General features: G+C 40.7%; 1 protein-coding gene across 15 annotated transcripts in view; it reads right to left on the reverse strand.

Moving 5' to 3' along the window:
* The window catches only part of ANKRD44 (ankyrin repeat domain 44), a 128040-nt gene that overhangs the window by 14757 nt on the left and 100122 nt on the right, over nucleotides 1-13161 (reverse strand). For 7 of the 15 annotated variants that reach the window (XM_064433934.1, XM_064433924.1, XM_064433933.1 and 4 more), the window contains exons 17-21: nucleotides 10719-10745; nucleotides 7168-7197; nucleotides 5024-5095; nucleotides 4264-4465; nucleotides 424-502 (exon numbers count right to left, since the gene is read on the reverse strand). In XM_064433934.1, the coding sequence (XP_064290004.1) occupies nucleotides 424-502; nucleotides 4264-4465; nucleotides 5024-5095; nucleotides 7168-7197; nucleotides 10719-10745 (410 nt within the window). The remainder of the gene's footprint in view (nucleotides 1-423; nucleotides 503-4263; nucleotides 4466-5023; nucleotides 5096-7167; nucleotides 7198-10718; nucleotides 10746-13161) is intronic. The other 8 variants (XM_064433937.1, XM_064433930.1, XM_064433939.1 and 5 more) reach the window with 2 other exon arrangements.

Below are 13161 nucleotides of genomic sequence, written 5' to 3' on the forward strand. Positions count from 1 at the left end.
TCCCTCTATAACTGCCATTTAAGAAGCAGTAAATTTTTTGTAGGAACATCTCAGATGCATGTGCCACCTCAAATAAACACTGTGTCCTATTGCACCAGTCTAATGTACCAAACAAACCCTAGAATAGCAATGCTTTAGAAAGAAGACTTTATAGAAACATCTCAGGAGCCTGTTCATTTTTTATTGAATCTGGCCCTCAACATCTATAAAAGACTGTTTAAAGTATGAAGCAGAGGCTAAGATTAATGATTAGTCCTTTCCACATGGCTTACATCAACTGAATGTGTACTTTGTAATCTCTGCCAAATCCTACGAGGAGAAGTGCAGAAAATACAGTATTTCAAATAAGTACTTTTTTCTGAGAAATATGAGATGCTATTTGAATTACAGAGCTGAAAAAAAAAGCCCACAAAGAAAACTTACTGTCCTTTGGCGTCTGTCACATCAGGGTTGTCTGCAACTTCCAGCAACAACCGTAAACAAGGGGTATGGCCATTAATGACTGTAAAGGGAAAAAACTATGTTTAATTTCAGACACTTTCCCACTGGAATGCTTAGGGATAAGAAATGTCCTTATAAACAAGCAAAATACTCCACCATATAAGAGATCAAAATTCCCTTAATTTTCATTTAACTGTGAAATGGTGAGCTGTTTTTCCTCGACCTCACGAAGATGAGGATTGGTTCTCTTAGATACAAAAATCCCAAATGAGTAAAACAGAAATTGTGATATTCACTACTGAGAAGATTTCTACTAAAGCAGACAGCATTTCAAAATCCCCCAGACTGAGCAGGCAGGCAAGGCTTTCTGTGCTCAGGGCTGGAACACAGTAGGAAGTACATTGTCAAGGCTCCTTAATTTTATGTGCACTGTACAACTGAGTACTTCAGTGCTGCTATGAAAAAAAAGTCTGCAAAGAATGGCCAATGATACAAATGTCATATTCATAAAAGCACATAACACCAGGGACTAAAGTTCCCTCTGAGTTTATCCATTTTATCAAAAATAAGACTTATCAAAACATTTGGGTTTAGTGGTGTTTGGGGTTTTTGCTGTGGGGGGGATATTTTGGGGTTTTTTTGGGTTTTGTTGTTTTGGGTTTTTTATGTAACCCATTGCTGCTAGGAAACAGCTTTGAGTCACTACATTATGTAGGGCCTGACCCCATCTGTGAACCCCATCTGTGTGTCAGCTGGCTTTAAGGCTTCAGACTTTCATGGTGAAGAGACAGATATTTTCTTCTCTGAAAAACAATTCCTGTGCTCAGTAGATACACGTTGTGTTCCTATTACAGCAAGTCATGCATTCACACTGCCTACACCCAGTGGGCTGAGGCAAAACCCTTGGACACCACCTATGTCACATCATGCTGGCAGAGAAACCGGTGCACATCATCACATTTAAATTACTCATCCAAAAATAATCTTAGTTGGTTTACCCAGAAAAATAAAATGCATTTTTAGTTATTTACCACTAAGTAATGACATATACATAACATGTAAACAGTTCTGCAGGGCTGGTGATTGTCTGGCTTGAGGGGGGGAAATAAAGGTCTGTTCTTTCTACCAGCAGGAGGAGAAATCATAACTTGTTGATAAAGATGTGTGAAAATGATTTTGGTAAATGAGTTTTAGAACAGATTCTCCCAGAAACTCCTAGGAGCTGACCCAGTGATGGCTAAGCATTACAGACCCTGCAGGAACGTTAGTTTTGCCAACAGACCACAATGCTAACACCAGGGGAACGCTTCCAATGGATTCCCCAGGCTAGCCAGAGGAGAGGCTGGTGGCAATGAAATTACACAGGGAACATATCATTTGGGCAAAGGAAATTCTCTGTGTTATGAGGCCAGAGTAAGTCTATTACTTCATGGGGACAGACAGAAAAAAGAAACACTGCATTAGGTGAGTTCTCAAGTCACAAATCCCTTTACTGACAGAAACGTGCAGAATTCTGTCATCCACTCCACCACCTGAGGCCTCCTGAGCTCAGTGTTCAGCAGCTGTGCCCGTGTAATGAGAAGGAATGAGGGCAAACAAGTTGAAGGGGATGGGCACACATTGCTTTCTTGTCTCTTCCCAGCGCACGGTGCTGCACCTGCAAGTGCACGCTGGCTCTCCAGGGAATAGTTCAGCAAGAATTGTGTTGGGGTTCCCAGCAGGCAGCACCTGAGCCCCACCCTAGCAGCACACAGGCTCTGAGCGTGCGGCAGCCGCAGTGAGCTCCCGGAGGCGGCACCAGCCCTGGTCAAACCCTCCCCACCAAACACTTCCCTGGGGAATGGCAGCATGGAAACCCTGCAAGGGGATGTCTGGAGCAGGTGGTGGTGGGAGCTTCACTCCAGAGATCATTTCCACGGAACTCTGCAGGGCTTTTGAGTGGAGGGTTCCAAATGTTGTCTTAATGAACATTTACCCAAAGTGCACTTAACTCACATTTGAAAGCTTTCAAATTCATGCCAGTGAATTTCCTTTACTAAGGAGTTCAAATACTCGACCCATCCGTGCATTACTTTCCATTCTGCTCAAGGTACATGTTCCCTTTTGGGTCTCATTCCTGGGTAGGATTTTTTGCCTTTTTTCTTGGTTGGGCTTTTTGTATATGTGGTTTTTTGTTTGTTTCTTTTTAATACATATCTGACTTATTTTGCTTCACTGCAAATTTAAACAACAATTTATTTGCATTCCTGGGAATGATTTTTAGTCTGAGAAGGAAAAAGCATAATGGACCAGAAAAGTCTGCAATGAATCTTCCTGCTGGTTTCACATGGAAGGCACACAATACTACAGTGATGGAGGTGATTGATTAAAAAACAAATTAAAAGGGGGAAGGGGGAACACAATCTGAATTTATATGAAGGTAAGAAAGATGTGTATTAAAATAACATCTTCTATTCAACAAATTTACTCAATTTACTCAACAAATTTATTCAACAGATTAGTGTTTTAAGTCAGAGCTGTTAATAAAAATATGGCTTTGTTACCATTCACTTTTCTCAGTACTGAAGAACCTTTACAGTTCAGTTGTGACAATTAAAACTTATGTCACTATAACCACATTTTTAAATAAATGCAAATCTTTGCTATAGTGATGACATACCAGACAGAGTCACACCTTGGTCACATCAGATCCCAAGATACGTTTGAAGTAACTACAGGGAAAACTCTCGACCAACACAGCTCAGTTTTGTTGTAGCACTAATATTGATTTCAATTAATTGAACCATCAGTATTTATCATGGGGAGAAACGTGCTGAGTTCTGATGCAAAGTTTAAGCAGACAGGAAGCATTTTTAGTATGCAGTGTGGGTCTACTGCGAGCATTTCCTTCAGTACTGCAGACAAAATTGCTAAGTCTATTTGACCTCATGTTTAGAGGTTGCATTTACATGATCACACACAGAGAATAAACTGATACTACAGCATATATAAGCATTTCAGCAAGATTAAAAGAAAAGCAGAAAGACTAAGTCTGGTCCTGAATTAATTATCCACGTGGTATTAATTTTCCTTCCCACTAGAGGCCACTGCTGCCCTGCAGGGAGCCCCTCCTGGAACAGCAGAGGAGACACGTTCCCTTTGGCACTTCTGCACATGTACCTGACAGGTACCTGTCAAATAATAACCTTCCAATAAACGACAAAGTCTACATTTCCCTGCTCATTTTGCATGTTACGTAATTAACGCCCCACACATGAGGAAAGGAGCAGGCTGCCAGCAAGTGCAAGTTCACAGGCTGGCTCAGGAGGAGCCTGAAAGAGGGGGGTGAATTTCTGTGGTGTTGACAATGCAAATGGTTGCAAGTTTTAAACACCAGAACATTTTCATTGCCAGTCAGAGCCCACATCTATTTGTCAACCTTTCTTCCACAGGAGAAGCAGCGAGGCGAGTGTCCCCTCCTCCCCGGAGTATTTGGCTGAAGAAGCAGCAAGAGAAGGGGTCATGAGGGAAACATCACACCTCCTGAAGAGTAGGGGGTGACAGAGAGAGGCAAGCAGGTAAGGGCAGAGCAGCAGTGGTATGCAAAAATATGGGATTCTGTATGAGGGAGAACTGAACCACAGGGGTAGAGGAAAAAAAGATGAATGAAACAGTAGAAACCTGGTTTAAAGGTACAACATCAGCAAAGACTATCACTCCTCAGGACACGTGAGAAGGTTCCTCCCTTTAGAAGAAATGAGCATAGCAACAGCAGGTAAGTAAATGTACCTGCTGCAGTGTGGGAGGGTTTATACCCCCAGGGTAGCATAAGATCACACCCACCTGAGGCATGGAGGGGGGTCCTTTTGGTGACATTGTCCTTTACAGTGACAGAAGCACCCTGGCTGATGAGAGCTTCCACACACTCTGCATGTCCTCTGAATGCAGCCAAGTCCAGAGCAGTGCGTCCCTTGTCATCCTTAATATCCAGATCCACCAGAGATTGGAGAAGCACCTCCAGAGCTTGATGATGACCATTATAGGCCTAGAATTATGAAATGAGTCATGTAAAGAACACAACTCCTGTCTTTCAAAGACCTTTCCCATAAATTGTGAATAAAATCCATCCCTTTCAATGTCTCCTAAACACAACAGAAATCAGTTTTATTGATTCCTTATGACTCCCTCTTCAACCTGAAAGGATTTTTCTAAATGACACTGTACCAAAGAAATCAAAAACTGTACCAAACACTTTTATTGCACTGCATCTCTCCACCAGAACATCAGAGAATCTCATTCCATGAGCAAAGCCTAGGCTCAGCTTTGGACACATATTTATAACCTAGTTCAAAATACAATTTAATTTCCATTTAATTTCACTTCAGTGTCTGTGTCATCTTCTTACCCAAGTGTTTGTGTCAGGAAGAGCCCAGAGCTTCAACTGCCTAAATCTTAATTAACTATTCCAGCCCAGAACCTGGCTTTGTTACATCCCTTCCCACCTTTTTCAAAACAAGCCCACAGTTAAACTTGCTTCAAAGACAGAGATTAAAGAACTATTCTAGGAGATACTGATCAAATGCTTTACACATCTGGTACTTACAGCTAAATGCAAAGGACTTTTTGTAGCTGCAGAATCAGAATCCTCAAACATATTGTTCGTTTTTTCCAGAAGCTGGGAAGAAAAAAATAAAGTCTTAAAACATTTTTACATGAGACAGGATAAATTTTCATGGACTATAAATCTATAAATCAGCAAAGATATATTTTGGCCACAGTAATTACTGAAGGATTGCAAAGTATTTTCAAGCTTTTCTGCACAGGATAAAGCTACAAAAACGAGTTTAAAAGCTTGTCATGAACATCCTTACCCTGATTAATTAGTTTCCATGAAATCCTGGGGCCTGCTTGGGTGAGAAAGGAGCCCTTAAAACAATGGATTTGTGGAATAGAGCCCTCAGTAAATTTGCATTGGAGAAAGCTCAGTTTCATGATTATACAGCATGTGCAAGCCATGTCTGATACAGTGTTTTGGGTAATTCTGACACATAATTACCACTGGGAATAATTATAACTGAGCTGTGAATCACTGATAAATTATAAAATTGACTGAAAGAACAATCTGCTCCTGCAATGACAGTCTTCCAAAATGCAACATGTCCCTGAACTCTTACAAGCATCCAGTAATATGTAGTAACAAAATTGTATAATCCTCTTCATTTTACAGCTTAAAACCAAGGACATTTCCACCCATCTAGAAGGAGGAGCTATGGAAAAGCACCACTCCACAACAGAACATGAACCCTGACAAATTATCCAGCTGAGGCTGCAAAGAAAATCATACACAGTGTTGAGAATGCTACTGACAATTCAATATTTGTTGAGTGGCACTGCTCATGTGCACGGCCTTTTGCTTAATAATTACTCAGAAATAGTCACCAAAAGCCTTTGGGACTGGAAATCAGCATTTTACAGAAAATCACCAATGGGAGACTGTATAAAAGAAAGAAAAGCATGACAGTGAACTAAAAGTAACTTGTAATGTTTCTAAAGCTACAAGTACATTTTTCAGTCTTTTTCAAGGTTTTTCGTTTGGTTGGTTGGTTTGGTTTCTGGGGGTTTTTTAAGACACTAAGGAATTAATCAAAAGACTGAAAAATAAGAAAGTATGTAAGTTTTTGTGACCATCTGGACCATTTTAGGCTATGACAACATGGAAAATTCTCCAGAGAGACCATGAAAGGCTACAGGGGGTTTGCCTGTGCTGCAAGATGATGGGATATTCCTAAACACTGATGCAGGCCTGAACTTTTGGTGTAACAACTTAGTCTGCAACAGACCTGTATCAATGATAAATTTATCCAAAATCAAACTGAAATTAAAATTAGCCTTAATAATGCATAAGGTATTACAAATCTCTTAGTCAACAAGGCAAATGATCTGAATCCTAGGGAAAAGCTACAAAATTAAGCAGTAACTTAATTTACTTGTATATTTTGTGCCTAGCAATATGTCAAGAGTATGTGTTGATAAAAATACCAATCATAAGCAAGAAGTAGGTGTGTGTATTAGCAGGTAATGCAAATTTTAACACTTCCCTGCAGCTAAGAGGAAGAAAAAAAAATCAAGCCTCCCACCAGTTTCTTGGTAGGTTTGGGGCAGAAGAAATGCATTTGGTGTTGCCATGTGGAACCACCTCCAGTTAAAACACTGTTCTTCTCTTATATAAGAGAGCTGTGAACAGGATGAAGCAGTAGCCAGCTATGAAGACACAAATGCATCTGATTTTCTCTAGTGAGTAAACAAGCTAAAAATTCCCACCAAACAAACCCAGGCACTAAGCCTGTTCCCCTGCCTACCTGATACTGGCCTTTAGTCTGTGTCCATGAGGCCAGCACAGCAGACTAATTTAATAATTTTTAATTACATTTATCATCACATGTTGAAATTCCAGGATCAAAATAACAAGTAAATATTTCCTTTCACCTGTCAGAAGGCTCCAAAAGTCTCCCGGAACAAGGCAGATAATTGCCTTTCAAATAGATGAAAAATAACCACACAGAAAATTGACAAAATTAAGGCTCTAAAGGCACAAATTGTGGGATTGGAGAGCCCCTCACAAAAGGCATCTCCATGGCTTAGTCAAAGCAGCTTAGGCTGTGCAGACCAGGCTTAATGAGCTTATTAGTCATAAGGCTGAATATCTCCATCATAAAGTCAAGTGCAAACATGAATTTGATGGCAAACCTGGAAACTCTCATAAAATAGAGCCACACGCTGCAAGAGGAGAATTTATAAAGGAGAACAAGAAGAGGAAGATAAAAGACACAGCACTAATATTTTTTTTGGCATTCCTTGTCAAGCATTGTTTTTTACCAGTAAAGTCACCTGAATGATAAACATACTGTACAAAGAGATAAAAAATACCAAGTCCAAGTCACCAAGAAATCCTCCAGTTTTACCAGTGTTTCTATGGTTCTATGGATGCTTTTATACCAAATTACATATATTTGCTATAATAACACATGGAACAGTGTGTCCTTGGGGGACTCTAGTTCCATTATACTTGGAAGAAGCTGTCCATAGTTGCATCTGATTTTAAAAAGGTACATTTATCATTCAGAATCATTTGTCCTGGCAGCCATGGAAGCTTAAATCCCACAGAGCTCACAGAGCAATCCCAGCGTGTCTGCTGTGCTGCAAACCATGCCTGCCTGTGGAGCTGCATTTCACCAAAGACAGACAAATAAGCATGAATTTCCAACAGTTTATTGTTCCTGGTGGCCGACTGGACAGTGTCCCAGCATATTGCATTCCTTATTTTTTGAGACTTTAAAAGTTTGCCTTGTAGCACATTGCATTTTTGTGTACTGACTGCCACAGATTTCAGGTGGATGTCAGGACTGTGCAAAGACCCTGCATGAGAGGGGCACTCTTCCCTGTGGGCAGGTCAGAACCTTTCCAGAGGCAAGGGTACCCTTCTTCTCTTTCTGCCTCTTGGGAATTCCCAGCACAACCCTTTCACTTCCTGTGACAGTATCTTTTAATACTGTCAGTAATTTGTGAAGTCTTCTTCAGCCTCAGAAACAGGAACATGAATGCTTTGGGAGGTGCAGACTAAGATAAAACACCAATTATTCAGTTCTAGTCTTACAAACTAACAGCACTACAAGGTTGCTATTATAAACTCTCTTCCCCAGTTCAGCATGAAGATGAATAACTTTTACAGTTCACACCATTTTATTTGTGCAGTAAGGGTATTTACAGGCATAAGAGGATTTACTGCTGGATTTTATTCTGTGGTTATAATAAATGACTCTATAGCAGGATACAGTATGGGTTCTCCCCTTCATTTTTGGGGCATTCAGATATGCCAGTTAATGTGTCAGGATACTTCCTATGATTGTCCTCATAATATATGCTAAAATTCAGCTCTGGTATTAAAAAAAAAAAAAAAAAAAGGCAGCTTCATGGAGCATGTCAGTAATTTAAAATTACCATAAAGCAGAAAAAGAGATAATACTTTCATCATGCATAAAAGGTTTAAGCTGCACTTTTCAAAGCAAGAGTCAAAAGAAACTCCAAGCCACAGACAGTGAAACAATGGGCAGTATCTCAAACCCTCAAAGAGAACAGAATGTGTGATGCTGTCCAAGCCATCATGCACAGGCACCTCCAGGCACAGCCATTTCAGTTATGTCCCAGGTTTGTGCTAACTGGCACTGAAGTTAAAGGGACTTTTCTTGGAGAGTTTTACTGTTTTATTAAGGCAGCTTTGACATTCCAGCACACACACTGGCAGTAGAGCTGGTGAGCCCCTGCAGTTTGGTGCCATTCTTGCTAATTGTGAAAAAGCAAAGCATTAGATTGGCTGTGTATGTCCTAAAAATGGCCTTTACTCTGAAAAGTTATTAATCTAACAGTGCTCAGAAATATCCACACATGTGAAAAGCTGATCAAAAGGCAATAAAGAGAAAACAAATAGTTGGGACACTGCTCTTCTGCAACAATTCTGCAGCAAAGCCACTGATCACTCACAAGGTCATTCAGAAGTGGCAATTGGTCACGATTTTTAATGTCACTTTCAGAACTGAATACAAATATAGGAGCTAGGTGTCACTTTGCGTCTCATATTTCCTGATGAATTGCAACAGATAATTGTCTCTGCTCTGGGAAAACATGCCACCAGCAGCTTCTTTTAAATAAAGGCTTTTCCAGCAAGTAGCCAGGACAAGATTGAAAATGCTCATCAGTTGTTTCTGATGATACAGAAAAGAGCAGTAAAATGAACCTCTGTACTACTTTATCTCAATCAGAGAAGTATATTTTAAAATCTCAGAATTAGTCCTAATTGATGAAAAACTCAAAAGCAAAGTGGCACAAATACATCCTCAGGGCAACAAGCAATCCTGTAATCTCTCTCCATATTCATAAATACACATGATCAGATTATTTTCACTTGATCAGGTTAAAACCAATATGCCTCTTAACCTAGTGCTGATGCTTTCCTAAGATCAGGCTTTAAAAATCCAATTCATCAGTACAGACATCAATTTCACTCACATGCACAGATATAGGTGAAGTTAAACTAACTTAAGCAAGAAGTATTTTCACAAGAGCTTAGGCTGAGCCTGAAGAGATATGTTGGTAGCTCTGTGCAACTCCTCCAGTACCAAGTTTAAGCATCCAATACCCAGCAGAACAGTCACTACCGTGCACACAGGACACTTACCTGGCATGTAAGAGGACACTGTTCAGGTCTTTAAACACATCTAAATCTGAAATTCAAGCAGGCCTCCAGGCCCTGGGCTGTTCTCAGCTGGGGCACTGATCTGCTGCTGGAGCTCTTCCACTCCACACAAAATCATTTCATGTTAAGCCATGGGAGTGCCATACTCAGTGGGACACAGGGACAGGTGATTGTCACCCAGTGAGTGTTTAAACAATGCACAACAGCTCCAAATGAGAGTGAGATATCACCCCCAGTACCAGCCTGCGTAATGTGTTGGTTATTCCTTGGGATGTAGAAGTCCAATTCCTGTGTCAGTCAGAGCAGAGAATTGAACCTGGGACTTTCACACTCAAATCACATACATCACGTTTCATTCTGGCCAGAAATTCTACCTCAGAGGTTCTGTAAAACCCCACACTTTGCTTTAAGGACTCTCTGAGCCAAAGAAACTTTTGCAAATCATATAGGTGTGCAAAAGGAAGGCTTATATTTAGAGAAATTATTGGAAGTTTCCTCTTTAGATAGAAAACTTGAGGACTGGTGAAACACAGTGACAGTCAATTTTTAAAATGTGCATTTCAGTGTTATTTTTGCTACTCTCCTCTCATTTGAGCCTCTACTCTGAAACACACACAAGTACTTTTTAAATTCAAGCTCGCTTGAAGCCACGTAATTTACATTTCTTCTCTGAAACACTTTAAAATTGGCCACAAACTTCCAGAAAACAGCCAAGTGTGGTTCCATTTCACATTACCAAATGCAAGGTCACTTTAACATCCAGGGAAGTGTCATGGCAGGCAGGTACGTGCACTGGACTCACAGCTCCTAAGACTGACTGAGGAGCAGCAACAGCCTTGGGCAAAGCTGGAGCCTGCAAGCAGCAGGAAGAAGGAATTCCAATGGAAGCAGAAGCAGCACACATGCAATTGCTTCAAGTACGTGGCATGCTGGTTAAGACTTGTGATTCTTCTTCCTCAGGCTTCACCAGAGTGAATACAAGGATTTGCAAAGTACTAAGAAGTTTAAATAAAAATACACAGCATGCAATTGCTTTTCATTTACTCACTATATCCAATGGAGTTTTGCTTCCAATCTAATTAAAAATGTCAATTAGAATTAGAATAATTAAAGATAGAAACACTCAAGTGTAATGGCAATCTGAAAATACTTCTTGGTTTATTTTTCTTGTACAATAACTGCATTTCAAGCAGTGCAAAAGCAGAATCATGGACCTGACCTTGTGTGCCCCATCCCTACACTGTCCACACCCAGCAGAAACACTCCTGAAGCAATGACACCACAGCCACTGTGGACAGATATCAGTTACATTAAGGGAGGAAGGAAGAGAAGAGAATAATGACAGCATTTAAGATCAATCTCCTCAATTGAAAAACACAGATCAACAGATACATAACACACACACACAGTGGGAGGCTTTGCTTAATGAAGTGAGATTGCTTTGTAAACCTACAAATACCAATACACCAGTAGCAGTTTCTGTTTGAAAGTCTGCTCATGCAGGCAAACATCTTGCCTTGGATAAATAAACCTGACTGCAGCCCTAAAATCCCAGAGACCACAGCTCTTTCTGAGAGCCTAAAATTCTGATGCAATGCAATAGATGCATTAGATCAGATGAACTCTTCTTTGCATTCAGTAGATTTGAGGGAGTCAGATATTCTTCACACATAACATTTAAACACCACACACACAGATACACAGAAAGGTATTTAAGGCAACAACAGAAGTCCATGATCTCTTTCCTAACTGAAGGAAAAATGTCTCCTGAAGTTCTGCAGTGGCCTTGTTGTTCTCTGCCAGAAGAAAGCAGATTAAAGTGTCTTGCTTCTCCACCCCGGGAAAATAAAAATACACAACAAAAAATGTGTCAGAGAGACAGAAAATAAACCCCAGAGATGCTAAGCAATACTCTATCCTACAAGGCAAAGTGCCAGCAGGGTGCCAGGGCAAACAGTAAATTCCTGCCCTCGCTGATATCCTAAGCAGCATTAGCTTTTTAGAAAGCACTTTTAGAATCCAAATTACCTGGTTTCCAAAACATAAAATCTAATACAAATTGCACTTCTATAAACTAACTCATTTCAGTGTATCTAGCATATATGGGCTCCTATTGGTTATTCAAACAGTGGGTACATATTGCATGCTGACATCAGAACTCAACCAATTAAATCAGTCTACCAAGATTTGGGGGATTCTACAACTGACAGTCAAATTAGCTGTATTAAAGTTATTCTTGAGCATTAAGTTCCTTAGTTCTTCTCCTTTTTAGAACCACTTAAGTTAATGACTTTGTGCTTTTCTGCTCCACATGGGAAAAGCCCTGTTAGACACAGGTACAAAGTAATTCATCACACAAAACACTGCTGCCCCTGGCTTCAGACAACATGCTCCCTTTAAGAAAGGGGTGTTGGTTGTGGAGACAGGCAACTATGAAGGAGAAAACCCAGGTTGTTTCCCCCACATAAAGAGATCTGAATTAGAAGGGGGTCCAGGGGCTGCCACTGGATGAGCATAGGAGCCAGATCCCCGTGTGGAAAAAAGCTTTTTAACACCAATCCCAGCCCCTGCTGTGATTCACTCGTCAGTAATTACCAGTGTCCTGCTCTCAGAGGGGTGAATGAACACATTTGTGTTGATAGGAGAGAGGTAATTAACAGCAGCCACATCGGAGATTTATGGAGTCAGTGATTTCAATTTCTCCACAGGCTCAGGAACCGAGTGTTTGAAGGCATGGCTGATCTGCCTCGCAGTGCAGAGCTGCTCTGATAAAGGTGTTCCCCAGCCTGGTCCACTCCCAGTGTGGCTTTGTGCTGGCCAGACACCTCCCTCAGCCCCTGCTCCCCAACACACACAGAGGGATTTGCCTTTTCTTCTGGGCATGGCTTTTGGTTAAACCATGCTCTCCTCCCATCCTTAAATGATTTAGCCCCTGTGCTGACTCAATTTCTGTTAGTCAAAGAGGAAATTACATTTGCTGATGGAAAAAGGAGAAGAGCAGATGAAAAGAAAAAGCATCCATCGTTTCTTACAGTCAGAGAAGAGATTTCACTGGAGGAGACAGGCATTTAATTCTGTTTGGCCTAGCACTGCACAGAAACCTGTTTTTATCAGCACAAAGTGCTTGACTGTCTCTCTGGGTAGAATTCTAATGTGAAATTACAATTTAAATTCCACTCTTTTCACACCAACAAAGCTCCTGTGATAAGAGATCATTTCAATGTAAAAAAATGCACATTTTTCTTTTCTTCAAAGGAGTTTGGTGATGTGATCAGCTCCAAAACACCAGGCAGCAGCGATGACCAGTGTCACTGACTACCAAGAGAAAGTCAGCCCCAGCCTAAACAATAAACAAACCTGAGGTTATTTCTAGAAGCAGGAAGGCAGGTGGGAGTTTCAGTGGCTTGCAAGCACCCATGTCCACCATTCAGCCTTTATGAATGGCTCCCTACAGATGGAGAAACAGCTTCCACTCTTCTCTTTTTAGCAAC

This window comes from Passer domesticus, chromosome 10, assembly GCF_036417665.1.
Source record: "Passer domesticus isolate bPasDom1 chromosome 10, bPasDom1.hap1, whole genome shotgun sequence".
NCBI lineage: Eukaryota > Metazoa > Chordata > Aves > Passeriformes > Passeridae > Passer > Passer domesticus.